A 12359-nucleotide genomic window follows, 5' to 3' on the forward strand; every position below is an offset into this window, starting at 1 on the left:
TTCGAGTCATAATTTAGTCAGGGTATTTCCCAAAGCAGCTTCCAGCACTGGGTCAAAAGAGCTTCAGAGCACAGACCTCATGGGCCGTACACAAGTCACAGACCGAGAGCCCACCTCGTCTCTCTGTACAGCCACAAACTTTCCACCCCACACAAACACCGGCTCTTCTCCTTCCAGAGCATTTTACGCTGCCCTTCGTGAGCGAGCCCCATTTCCCCGGCAGCCCTTCGGTAACTGCTAGTGAGAAGGAAGGTTCTGCCCTTTCCAGGATACGGGAAACGACCGGAACCGCTTCTAATCAAAAAGGGAGGGAGGAAAGGAGAGGTTGATACTGCACCACAGATTCCAATACCTGAACAGACGTTGGGGGTGGGGGTGTGGGGGGAGACAAATAGGACCCCGAGGTCCTCTGGCGGGCTGCAATTTAGGACTATTTGGGACTTCGAGCTGCCAATTGGCACCGTTTTTGTCAGGAACGTTTCAAGGAAGCCTACGATTTCTGAACTTGGCAGGCGTGGACCCAGCCCGACCAGTCAAAACACACAATACTGCAGTCGCAAGGAGAAAGAATGGCACAGATCACAATCGCCAGGTTCCGTCGTCTTCTTCTCCTTCCCAGCACGTTCCATGTCCCAGGGCCGGGGGCCAGAGTGGCACTCCCTTTAATTGGGCTAGAGAGAGGCTGCCGACGGACGGAGTGTCCGTCCAGCAGTAGCAGCAGCGAGTGCCCGGCTTCTGTGAGGAAAGGGAGCGTTGGCAACTTTTATCAGTTTGTGGGCACTGTTCACGACCGCTGGCGAACAAACCGCCTGAAGGAACAACATGCTGTCCAGCCAGCTGCTCCCGTTCCTTGCTCACGCTGCAGCGTCACCAGAGGCAGCCAAGTGAAAGCACTCTCGGGTGCAGCTCGGAGGCTAAGGTGTCATCTGCGCAGGATCGAGCTTCTGAACGGAGGATTCTTCTCCTTCTGCAGTAGCAGTGGTGGCAGGTGGCTTTGTGGCTTCCTGGGGAGCCGTGTCTGTTGGCCCCGGGAGCTACAGAGGGGGGGGGGGGGAAGAAGGGAAGAGGACAATTCACAGAAGAGTCCCGCAAACGGCTCCTCGAAAGGAAAACTGTCAATCTTACAGACATTCATTCATTTATTGGATTTATATGCCACACCTCTCTGAAGACTCGGGGCAGCTTACAACATATAAAAACATCAGTATACAGTAGCTAAATCTAACTGTAAATCTAAATCTAATTTCCGGTCACAATTCAAAGTGTTGGTTATGACCTTTAAAGCCCTTCATGGCATTGGACCAGAATATCTCCGAGACCGCCTTCTGCCGCACGAATCCCAGCGACCGATTAGGTCCCACAGAGTGGACCTTCTCCGGGTCCCGTCAACTAAACAATGTCGGTTGGCAGGCCCCAGGGGAAGAGCCTTCTCTGTGGCGGCCCCGACTCTCTGGAATCAACTCCCCCCAGAGATTAGAACTGCCCCTACTCTCCCTGCCTTTCGTAAGCTCCTTAAAACCCACCTTTGTCGTCAGGCATGGGGGAACTGAATCACCTCCCCCGGGCATGTACAATTTATGCATGGTATGTTTGTGTGTATGTTTGTTTAGAAATATGGGGGTTTTAAAATACTTTAAATTATATTTAGATTTGTCATGAATTGTTGTATCCTGCTGTGAGCCGCCCCGAGTCTGCGGAGACGGGCGGCATAAAAATCTAAATAATAAATAAATAAATAAATAAATAAATGAATAAGTAAGTAAGTAAGTAAGTAAGTAAGTAAATAAATAAATAAATAAATAACTGGTTAAAAACCAAATAAGACAATCTAAAATCCCCAGGTTATACTGAAAATCAGTCATACCCATTCAAACAACAACCATACAAACAACCTTACAAACAACCAAACATTAGTCGGCCAGGGGGCTGAGATCTAATGGCCCCAAGCCTGGCGGCATAAATGAGTCTTAAGACTCTTGCGAAAGGCGAGAAAGGTGGGGGCAGTGCGAATCTCCAGGAGGGAGCTGATTCCAGAGGGCCGGCGCCCCCACAGAGAAGGCTCTTCCCCTAGGTCCCGCCCAATGACATTGTCTCTAGTTGACAGGCCTGGAGAAGGCAGATTCTATGGGACCTAATCGGTCACTGGGATTCATACGGCAGAAGGTGGTCCTGCAAGTCATCTGGCCCGATGCCATGTAGGACTTTATAGGTCATTACCAACACTTTGAATTGTGTCTGGAAATCAATTGGCAACCAATGCAGTCCGCGGAGTGTTGGAGTGACATGGGCGTGTCCAGTGAAGGGCTACCAAAATTTTTACTACCACACTGTGGGCGTGTCTTATGCGGGACACCCTGCATTTTCTTTCAACATCTTTCAGTTCAAATTGGGTGCTCTGGGGTGGAGCTCCATTTTCGCTACCCCACTGCGTGTCCCTCCCTCCCGTCCGGGCAGCAGCCCACCCCTGGGCATATCTAGGGAGGCCCATGACTGGTCGCACGGCTGCCTTTTGGACGATTTGTAGTTTCCGAACAGTCTTCAAATGTAGCCCCATGTAGAGAGGATTGCAGTAGTCGAATCTGGAGGTGATAAGGGCATGAGCGACTGTTGAATAGAGACTCCCTATCCCAGTGGTCCCCAAACTTTTTACACAGGGGGCCAGTTCACTGTCCCTTGGATTGTTGGAGGGCCGGACTATAAAAAAACCTGTGAACAGATTCCTATGCACACTGCACATACCTTATTTCCTTCTCTCTCACTCACTCTTTCTCTCTCTCTCTCTTTCTTTCTCACTCTCTCTTGCTCTCTTTCTCTCTTGCTCTGTCTTTCTCACTCTCTCTCTTGCTCCCTCCCTCCCTTTCTCTCTCTTTCTCCCCCTATCTTCCTTCCCTCCCTCCCTTCCCTCCCTCCTTCCTTCCTCTCCACTTCTTTCCCTTGCTCTTTTTCCCTTTTCTTTCTTTTTCTCCACTTCTCTCTCTCTCTTTTCCCTCTTTCACCCTCCCTCTTCTCTCCCCGTGGAGGACTCACCCGACAAGCCTCCACCCTCCAACCCCAGACTCCTCCCATTCAATCCCCATTCAGAAAACGGGAGCTAGCAACTCAAAGAGGAGGAGGAGGCGGGTGTGTGCGTGCATGTGTGTGTCTTGTGCCCAGCTCGGCTTTCGGCAAGCCTTACTTTACCTCGGGTGAGATAAGATTGAGGGGGACGTTCTCACTGCTTTTCCAGTGCGGCCTTGGAAAAGACCCGCGGGCCAGATAAATGGCCTCAGCGGGCCGCATGTGGCCCCTGGGCCGTAGTTTGGGGACCGCTGCCTATCCAAACAGGAGCATGTTAAGAGATGTGGCTTTGTGTCTTGCCCATTAGAGAAATCCCTTTCTGGACATCCACCTACCCAGCAACTTCCCTATGGGCTGCTAGGAAAGAGTGCTGGTGCCAAGCCTGGGAGGAGGCACTTTTCACCCTAAGCGCATCTCTGCTTTCCACACTTACCAGGCTTTGCTCTGGGAAGGCATTGCCGCCCTCGGGGGCACCACCGGCTTCCTGGGCGCTGCATTCCTTGGCGCTCCTCTCGTCTTGCGTTCTGGGCTCAGGCGCAGCTCCGCTCCCTGAGATGGCAACCTCTTGAAGCAAGATGCCCCGTCTATCCAGCACACTGCAAATCAGAAGTGGAGGATCCGGAAGAAAATACTTTTGAGAACGGTGGGGGGGATGTTTAGACAGGGAGAACAGCTAAATTATCAATAAAGGAGAATATTGGTAGCTCAGGGGTTGGAATGAGGGGTCTTTGGTGCTCTCCCAGCTTGGTGGTTTTCTTGCACGTTTCATGACCCAAGCTACTGTATTTTTCGAAGTACGAGACGCACCTTAGTTTTAGGGGAGGAAAATAGAGGGGAAAATCTACCTACCAGGTATTCATCTGGATAGCATCCTTACTTATTTACCTATTTACCTATTTACCTATTTACCTATTTATTTATTTACTTACTTACTTACTTACTTACTTACTTACTTACTTACTTACTTACTTACTTACTTACTTACTTACTTACTTACTTACTTACTTACTTACTTACTTACTTAATTTTTTATCCCCTGGTTAGGGCTTTTAAAAAAAACCTTATTTGGAGCGAGTAAGCAATGAAAAAAAGCCTGCAAAGATTTAGGGCTGGAAAAAACCTTCGGAGCAAGTAGCAATGAAAAGGCTGGGAAGATCGTTAGAGCTTCATTAGGGCTGGAAATAAAAGCTTTGAAAAAGCTACAGAGTATAAGTTGCACCAAGTTTTCAGCCTCTTTTAGGGAGGAAAAAGGTGGGCCTTACACTCTGAAATATATGGTAGGTGGCATCATTGGTGCTAATCTACTGGTTGCTTGCATTGATGAATGTTACCTAGTTTGGGTAATGAAACATCATAACTCAGGCCCACAGCTACTCCTTTGTTGAGAGCATGTTGGCCTGTGGCTCGTCTGCTTTGACGAGGCCCAATAATAGTTTGGACCCAGGGAAACTAGAGTCCCATTACGTCACAAAGTAATCTTTCATCAAGTTCCTTTATCAATGAAATGTGTTGCCAGGCTCCACCAGCCTTCCATTCAATGAAACCCATTCAGCATAAATCAGTTTCAGAAAACACAACGACACAGTACATAGCATACATGAATAATAAAATGTGCAGATTTGTGGAAGCACTGGAGTAAAAAGCTTGAATTCAAAAAATAAACTTAAATGAATTGTTTGCGCTTATTTGTCTATCCTTTTTCTTTTCATTTTTCTTTCTCTTTATATGTTTTGCCTGTTTAAATTGTTTTTATATGTAGAAAACTCAATAAATACAGTGATCCCCCGCTCGTTGTGAGGGTTCCGTTCCAGGACCCCCCGCAACGAGCGGGTTTTCGTGAAGTAGCGCTGCGGAAGTAAAAACACCATCTGCGCATGTGCAGATGGTGTTTTTACTCCCGCAGCGCTAGCGAGGAGCCGAAGATTGGGGGCGGCGCGGCTGTTTTAAAACGTCGCCGCCGGCATGGGGGGCTTCCTAGCAGCCCCCCAAACCCGGGTTGGAGGTCCGGGGGGTGCTGGCAAGCCCCCCATGCCGCCGGCGACGTTTTAAAACAGCCACGCCGCCCCCAATCTTCGGCTCCTCGCTAGCGGGCAGGCAGGCGGCGGACAAGCCGTTCGCTGGCGCTGGCTCTCGCCGCTTTCGAGCTGAGTCCTGAAGCGAATTCGCTTCAGGACTCAGCTCGAAAGCGGCGAGAGCCAGCGCCAGCGAACGGCTTGTCCGTGCTGGCTCTCGCCGCTTTTGAGCTGAGTCCTGGAGCGAATTCGCTTCAGGACTCAGCTCGAAAGCGGCGAGAGCCAGCGCCAGCGAACGGCTTGTCCGCGCTGGCTCTCGCCGCTTTCGAGCTGAGTCCTGGAGCGAATTCGCTTCAGGACTCAGCTCGAAAGCGGCAAGAGCCAGCGCCAGCGAACGGCTTGTCCGCGCTCGCTCTCGCCGCTTTCCAGCTGAGTCCTGGAGCGAATTCGCTTCAGGACTCAGCTCGAAAGCGGCGAGAATGAACGGCGTGGGCGGGCGAAGGGCGGGCGGCAACGAGGAGTTTGCGTGGGCGGTGGGGAAACTCCTTGATGCCCGCTGCTCGCCCTCCCGCCAGCAAGAGGGGGAAGACCCAGGGAAGCCGCCCAGCAGCTGATCTGCCGGGCGCTATCTACGCATGCGTGCCCATAGAAAAAAAGGGCACACATGCGCAGATGGTGTTTTGACTTCCGGGTTGAAAAATCGCAAATTAACCTGTTCGCAATGGTCGGGGACGCAATAACCGGGGTATTACTGTATTTATTTTTTTTAAAGTTTTAGTTCAAGAAACAATTCATCACAGAAGAATCAAGGACTAATCAAGTCGTAAGAAAAACCGCGGATGCACTTTGAAAACGGAACAAACTTGATCCTTTCGGCTATTCGTCCTGCCCCTATCCATTCAGGGATGGGGTTCTACTTACCTTCCCTACCGGTTTGCATTGCGATGGAAGTCACATCAAGGCAATGACCCTCTGCGCATGTGCAGAGAGTTCTTTGCCAGCAGCAGCAACTGGAGGACCGGTTCGGGGGCATGCAAATTTCCACTACTAGTACAGGCGAACCGATTTGAACCAACAGCAACCCACCACCCTCCTTCACCAGGGGAACATCTGGAGAATTCAGATCTAATGTTCCCTCTTTATTACTAGTGCTGCTTTCTTACATTGTTGATAAATTAAATGTTGTGGTTAGCTCTGGCCCAGCTCCTGCCCCAAGGACTGTGGATGTGGGGGAGACATCCACATGCTGCAGGCCTGTTTTGCCCCCGGTGGAATCTGCTGAAGGCTCCTCTGACCAAGAAGACATGAGTGACAGGGAGGAGGAGAGTGTGGCAGACAGCTCAGAAGGAGATCCATTATCTAGCTCCTCCTTGGATTCAGAACAAGAGTTAATGATACAGCCACGCATGCGGAGAGCGATGCATAGGCAACAACTGAGAATTATCAAAGAAAATGAGGCCACCTGTGGTTGGGTGGGGCTGTGGTAGTTAGTGAGGCTTCTATAAATAGCAGCCTGTGGGTTTGGCCATTGTGGAGGATTATCTGATCATTGTGTTTCATGACTGCCTTGCTGACTTTGACCTTTTGTGTGCTGATTTTTCCCCGCTTTGAAACTAAACCAGAGCAAAGTGTGTTTCACTTTGTGAAAGAAGAAGGACTGTGAATTACCTCACAGCTGCAAGCTAAGTATCTCAGAACTGATAAGGGACTTGTATAAATTACCAGTTTGTTTGGAGAGGAGTGCTCTTTGCTATACCAAAAGAGGGCTTAGTTTAAGTGAATTTTCATTATAAAGAACATTGTTTTGAATTTTCAAACGTGTGTGTCTGAAATTTGTACCTGTGAAATAAACCCTAGAATTAAAGCTAATTGAAGAAAATATTTTAAAAAAAGAAAGAAAGAACAGAGAGCACCCAGGACTCCCTCAACAACTAAATTCCATCTCAGATCTGCAGGAAGGGCCCCTCCATCAATTCCCTCTGCACCACGAGTGCAGCACCGTTTCACACGCAGGGGACCACATCGGGGTACAGAGTGAGCCCTCACCTGGGAGGCAAAGGACCACACAGGACTTCGCAGCAGTTCTTCACAAGGTTACCATGGCTGTAGGGATTCTGCACACGGTTCTTCCCTGTCCAGGAGCCTTTAATCTGAAAGAACAAGCAGAGCAGCCTCCAAAAATCCAGAACCAATGTTAGCATTGATCTACACGATGATGATGATGTTACACCCAGATCCCGAATGGAAAACGAATCTTTCAAGTTACTCTGGCTTCTTCCATCTGATCTCTCCTGGAACTCTTGGCACCTGCTGTTTTTCTAATTACTTTGCCCTAATAGAGATGCCTTCCACATCCACAGAAGAGTTTTGCTCCCCCAGAGTCTGATACGTCAGTCAAAGGCTCCTGAAAAGAAACAACTGCCCAGTTGGATAGGCAGACTCTCTTCCGCCTAAGCCCTAAGGATTCGAGAAAGCTCTCTTCCTGCTGGAATGAACGGTGGGAGGGCAGAAACACTGCAAATTGCAGCAAAGGGACAGAAGGTGGAAAGGCATTTAGTCTTCACTCTGATAAGCGAAGATTTCTTTTTTTAAAAAAAATTGACATGTTTTGAAGAAAGCTTAGTGTGTTCTTTGGAAGGAAATCCAGGGGCTCCAATCCGTTCAAGGGAGAATGGATAGTCTTTCAAGAAACTTAGTCACGCCTGTCCTGGAGTAAGGCCAGCCTTTTATGAGAATAGCACTAACCAATGTTTCCGAAAAAGAACATTCTCACATAGATTACAAATCTCTCTGTGTGTGTGTTTGTGAAAGAGAGAGAAGGGGGGAGAGGGAAAAAGGGGAGAGGGAGAAAAGGGGAGAGGGGGGGAAAGAGAGGAAGAGAGAGAAGGAAAGAGGAAAAAAGAGAAGGGGAGAAGGGGGAGAAAGAGAGAGAGAGAAGGGGAGAGGAAAAATGGGAGAGAAGGAAGAGGGGGGAGAGAGAGGAAAAAAGGGGAGGGGGGAAGGAGAGAAAGGGGAGAGAGACTTTACAGGAAGTGATGTGCCTTTGGAAGCAGCAGTGAGTTGCTGGCCCCGGTTCGGACCACTTCTTAGAACCGGTAGCAGCAGTGGGCCGCTCCACCCACCCACCCAGGCCACATGTGCGCATGCACAGAAGCACTGCACACGGTTGCGAGCGCAGGGGCGAACCAGTACTTACATCTTCATTCGTTGTCTGGTTCAAGGCTACCAGGAACGTGTGGAATCCGGTTAGGCCCACCACAGACCAAAGAGTGAAAAAGCAGATCAATACCTCCAGAGCCGTGGGAAGCTCAGTTAAGGAATACAAACCCCTTACAGCAGTGTTTCCCAACCTTGGCAATTTGAGGATATCTGGACTTCAACTCCCAGAATTCCCCAGCCAGCATTCGCTGGCTGGGGAATTCTGGGAGTTGAAGTCCAAATATCTTCAAGTTGCCAAGGTTGGGAAACACTGCTTTACAGAAGCATTAACTTCTCCCAATGCTATCCTACCCCATTTTTACACACGCACACACACACAAACACACACACGAGAACAGGGCAGAATGACTTCTCTCCTATTTCTGTCCAGCCAAGTTAAAAACAACGACCAATCAATCAGCAGAAAAAGATATGTCCCTGGAGTTTCTTTCAACGTACTCAAAAAGCCAATCTTCAGGGATTCTGCATGAAAGGAAAAGACAATGTATTTAATCTGCAATTATTAACTACACCAAGAGCGAAGGGGGTTTTTTTTCCCCCAGCCCCCCACCCCCCTTTCCTTCCTTCCTAAGATGCCCGTCCAAAGCTTTGGTCCAATGACTACAAACCCTACTCACTCAGGGCGACGTAGACAATGTTGAAAGAGAAGATGTAGATGGTGAGGAGTGACAAGGAAAGGATGAAGAGGTAGAAATAACGGTAGTTCCTCTTCCCCACACAGTTTCCTACCCAGGGACAATGATGATCGAAACGCTCTGTGGGGAGGGGGAAAAAACACCAGATAAGCTTGCTGTCTTGTTCTTCAATGCCGTCCCAGGAATTTCATCCGGCGTGTTGTAAAGTTTCGCTCTCATACCAAGCCTACGCTTGCAATCTTTCTGGCTAACTATGGAATGGATTCATGTCCTCGTTTCTGAGGTGGGAGGATTGACAAGTGGGCAACTTCTGCCTTCAAAACCCGCTTTGTTTTAAGAAGCGCACCTCGCAGGATAGTGTGAAATATCCAGCAACTTACAGGAAAGGGGCTTGCCATATTTTAAGGTGTATTTTGAAGGAAACCCACATTGGACTCTTTGGGGAATTCAGAGGGAACAAGGAGCAGTGTGGAGACAAGATCTATCTTATCTGAACCTGAAAACAGTAGCAAAACAGAAGCTCTGATGCTCTTGCTTTCGGGTATGCTTGTTTATTTGTTTATTTGTTTTGTTTCTTTCTTTCTTTCTTTCTTTCTTTCTTTCTTTGTTTATTTATTAGATTTGTATGCCGCCCCTTTCCATAGACTCATCCTCTTATTACAGGGAAGTTGCCAATCGTCGCAGATGTAGACTTGTGTGTGGTGGCTTGCGTGGCATCAAAATTACTAACCCCCAAACTCCTGCTTTCGTTTCACTGAAAGTCTAGAATTTACACTTAAAGAGAGGTTTGAAGACTGGCTGTAGACATCCTGCAACCGGAAGGTGGAGTTGCCAGGTCTTCAATTTCGTTTTCCCTTCAATCAGTAGCAAAGGAAACGCTTTACTGCCTCGGAATGTCGAAATATTGCAGAGCAGCTCATGAGCCATCTGGAGAAGGTAAGCTAGGTGCATTGTCTCAGCCCTGAATAGAGCCCTGAAGGGATTGGAGCCTCTGTCACTTACCTACACAGTTGTCGCAAATACTGCAATGTGAGGCCCGGGGTGGCCGGAAGATCTTGCAGGTGTAACAATACTTCAGCTTCACGATCTGGTTATTGATCTGGAAGTTCTTAATGCGCGGAGGTGGCCGCTGACCCGGAGGCACCGTTCCATTGGTTGCCTCTGAAATGAAAGCATACCGTTCACTGCCTGACCGTTGCCCATCTCACCCAGCGAAATGGGGGGGGGGGGGGGGGGGGGGGAGAGAAGTAGTCTACATCCTCTGGCTTGCTGGTTTCACTGATCGCCTCCCCACGTACCTATTTCCATTTCAATGAAAGCTGCCTCATCAGGTAGGGCCCGTGGAATGACCCCGGGGTCACTGAAGCTTGTCCGCAACAGGGTTGCCATTGAAAACAAAAAGAGAATGACGGCAAAGACGGGGATAGCTGGGGAGAGGTGGATAGCAAGATACCGGCACCTGGAATAGGAAAGAATTCAGGTCACTGAAATAACATGCAGAGATGGGTCAGTTCCTGTGGCTCCTAAGACTGTGAGTTTTTTAAGAAACAAGGTTCAAAAAGGGCTCCAGACAAGAGTTTAAAAACTGTGGATTTCTACCCTTTCACTAGAGGACATAGAAGGGACTTGGTTGAAACAGTTTGTATTTCAAGAACTTCTTCTCTAAAAACAATACTCATCAATCCAACAATCTGTAGAGTTTCTCAGCTGTCCAGATCATGGTTGTCCTAGAGGTGCTTTTTCAGGAGGTAACTGGACTTTGGTTTTTTCCTTTTGAAGATATTTTGCTTGTCATCTAAAAGGATGCAGATTATCAGCTATCTGCAAGGAATATAAATCCTTCCATCCCCCATTACCCTGTCAGAGCTGAAGAAGTTTCTTGGATGAGAAGCAAAATGTCTTCAAACAAAAAACAAGAAAGTACAGTCGCGGCCCGAAAAAGCACCTTTGGGGCAATCATGACCTAGATCTCTACAGACTTTAGCTATATAATTTGGGATGGGTGCCCTTCAAATGGTGTGGGAGGGTAGGGATGGATATAATAATAATAATAATAATAATAATAATAATAATAATAATAATAATAATAATAATAATTTATTACATTTGTATGCCGCCCCTCTCCGAAGACTCGGGGCAGAGGAAAAACACCTGCAGACTACAGGAACCAAGAGCAACAATCAGGTGACTCTGAGGACACAGCTAAACCTCCAAGTGCTTCAATGATGCTCTGAAATAGGGGTCTGCAACCTTAAACACTCAAAGAGCCATTTGGACCTGTTTCTCAAATGAAAAAAAGCACTGGGAGCCACAAAACCTGGGTGGACTCAACATCACTCACTTCCACCAGTCACAGGAGCCCTTAGCCATACCTACTCAGCCAATCATTGAGGCAGAACCATTGTTAAAAAGCACCGGAAACCATAGTTCCCTCTAAGCTGAGCAGTGAGCAATCGCTCACTTAAAAATCATCATCAACTCAGAGTTTTCCAAACCTGCCCAGAAGCCGAGAGGGAAGGAGAGAGAGGGAAAGAGAGAGAGAGGAAGAGAGGAAGAGAGAGAAACAGATAGAAAAAAGAGAGGAAGTAAAAGAGAAAGAAAAAGAATGGGAGTAAGGAAGAGAGAAAGAAAATCAAAATCTAGTTTGAAACTAGCTCAACTATTTAAGTGGCATTTTGATATTGATAGAGTTGCCCTATTATGAGCTCACTGTTATAGACACACAGGACAGTATTTTATTTTGAAATTCTCTGAGGCAAAACAGGGTGGGTTTTTTATTTGTTTGTTTGTTTGTTTGTTTGTTTGTTTATTATTTCTGTGCCGCCCAGTCCCAAATGGACTGCCGCTCAGACACTATACTTTTCCGCCCCCCCCCCCCCCAAAAAAAATTAGAGGGAACACTGCCGGGAACCACAAAACCCTTTTGATATCTGTCTCTTTTTGCCTCCCCCACTCTCTGATTCTCTCTCTGTCTCTTCCCGCTTCTCCATCCCCTGCCATCACCTTTACCTTTTCAGGCTAGGCAAGGAGTGATTGGGAGGGGGGACAAGGGGGGGGCAGTCAATGCCGGGATCACCCGGCAAAGAGCCACAGCAGAAGGCCCAAAGAGCTGCATGTGGCTCCAGAATCACAGATTGCAATCAGCTGCTCTAAAAGGATGCAAATGGCCAGCGGTCTGCAAGGAATATCAATCCTTCCATTTCCTCAACTATCCTAGCAGAGCGGAAGCAGCTTCTTGGATGAGAAGCGAAACGTCTTCAAAAGCAAAAATAAGAAAGTTCAGTTGCCTTCTGAAAAAAGCATCTTTGGGATGTCAATCCCACATTTGCTGAAAGCTTGTGGAAACATCTCAGCAGCTTCCAGTGCAAGCTTAGAACCAAATCACATTTGTAAGGACCAGCACTGGTTTCTGGCTTGCTCCTCCTGTGTCATTTAT

General features: G+C 48.0%; 1 protein-coding gene across 4 annotated transcripts in view; it reads right to left on the bottom strand.

Moving 5' to 3' along the window:
* The window catches only part of ZDHHC9 (zinc finger DHHC-type palmitoyltransferase 9), a 22720-nt gene continuing 10361 nt past the window's right edge, over nucleotides 1-12359 (bottom strand). For all 4 annotated transcript variants that reach the window (XM_070759840.1, XM_070759842.1, XM_070759843.1 and 1 more), the window contains exons 3-10: nucleotides 10222-10382; nucleotides 9926-10084; nucleotides 8906-9043; nucleotides 8702-8750; nucleotides 8266-8368; nucleotides 7116-7219; nucleotides 3491-3653; nucleotides 1-1034 (exon numbers count right to left, since the gene is read on the bottom strand). In XM_070759840.1, coding sequence (XP_070615941.1) covers nucleotides 915-1034; nucleotides 3491-3653; nucleotides 7116-7219; nucleotides 8266-8368; nucleotides 8702-8750; nucleotides 8906-9043; nucleotides 9926-10084; nucleotides 10222-10382 — 997 coding nt within the window. In that variant the 3' untranslated portion in view covers nucleotides 1-914. The remainder of the gene's footprint in view (nucleotides 1035-3490; nucleotides 3654-7115; nucleotides 7220-8265; nucleotides 8369-8701; nucleotides 8751-8905; nucleotides 9044-9925; nucleotides 10085-10221; nucleotides 10383-12359) is intronic.

Source organism: Erythrolamprus reginae, chromosome 8 (assembly GCF_031021105.1).
Source record: "Erythrolamprus reginae isolate rEryReg1 chromosome 8, rEryReg1.hap1, whole genome shotgun sequence".
Taxonomy (NCBI): domain Eukaryota; kingdom Metazoa; phylum Chordata; class Lepidosauria; order Squamata; family Dipsadidae; genus Erythrolamprus; species Erythrolamprus reginae.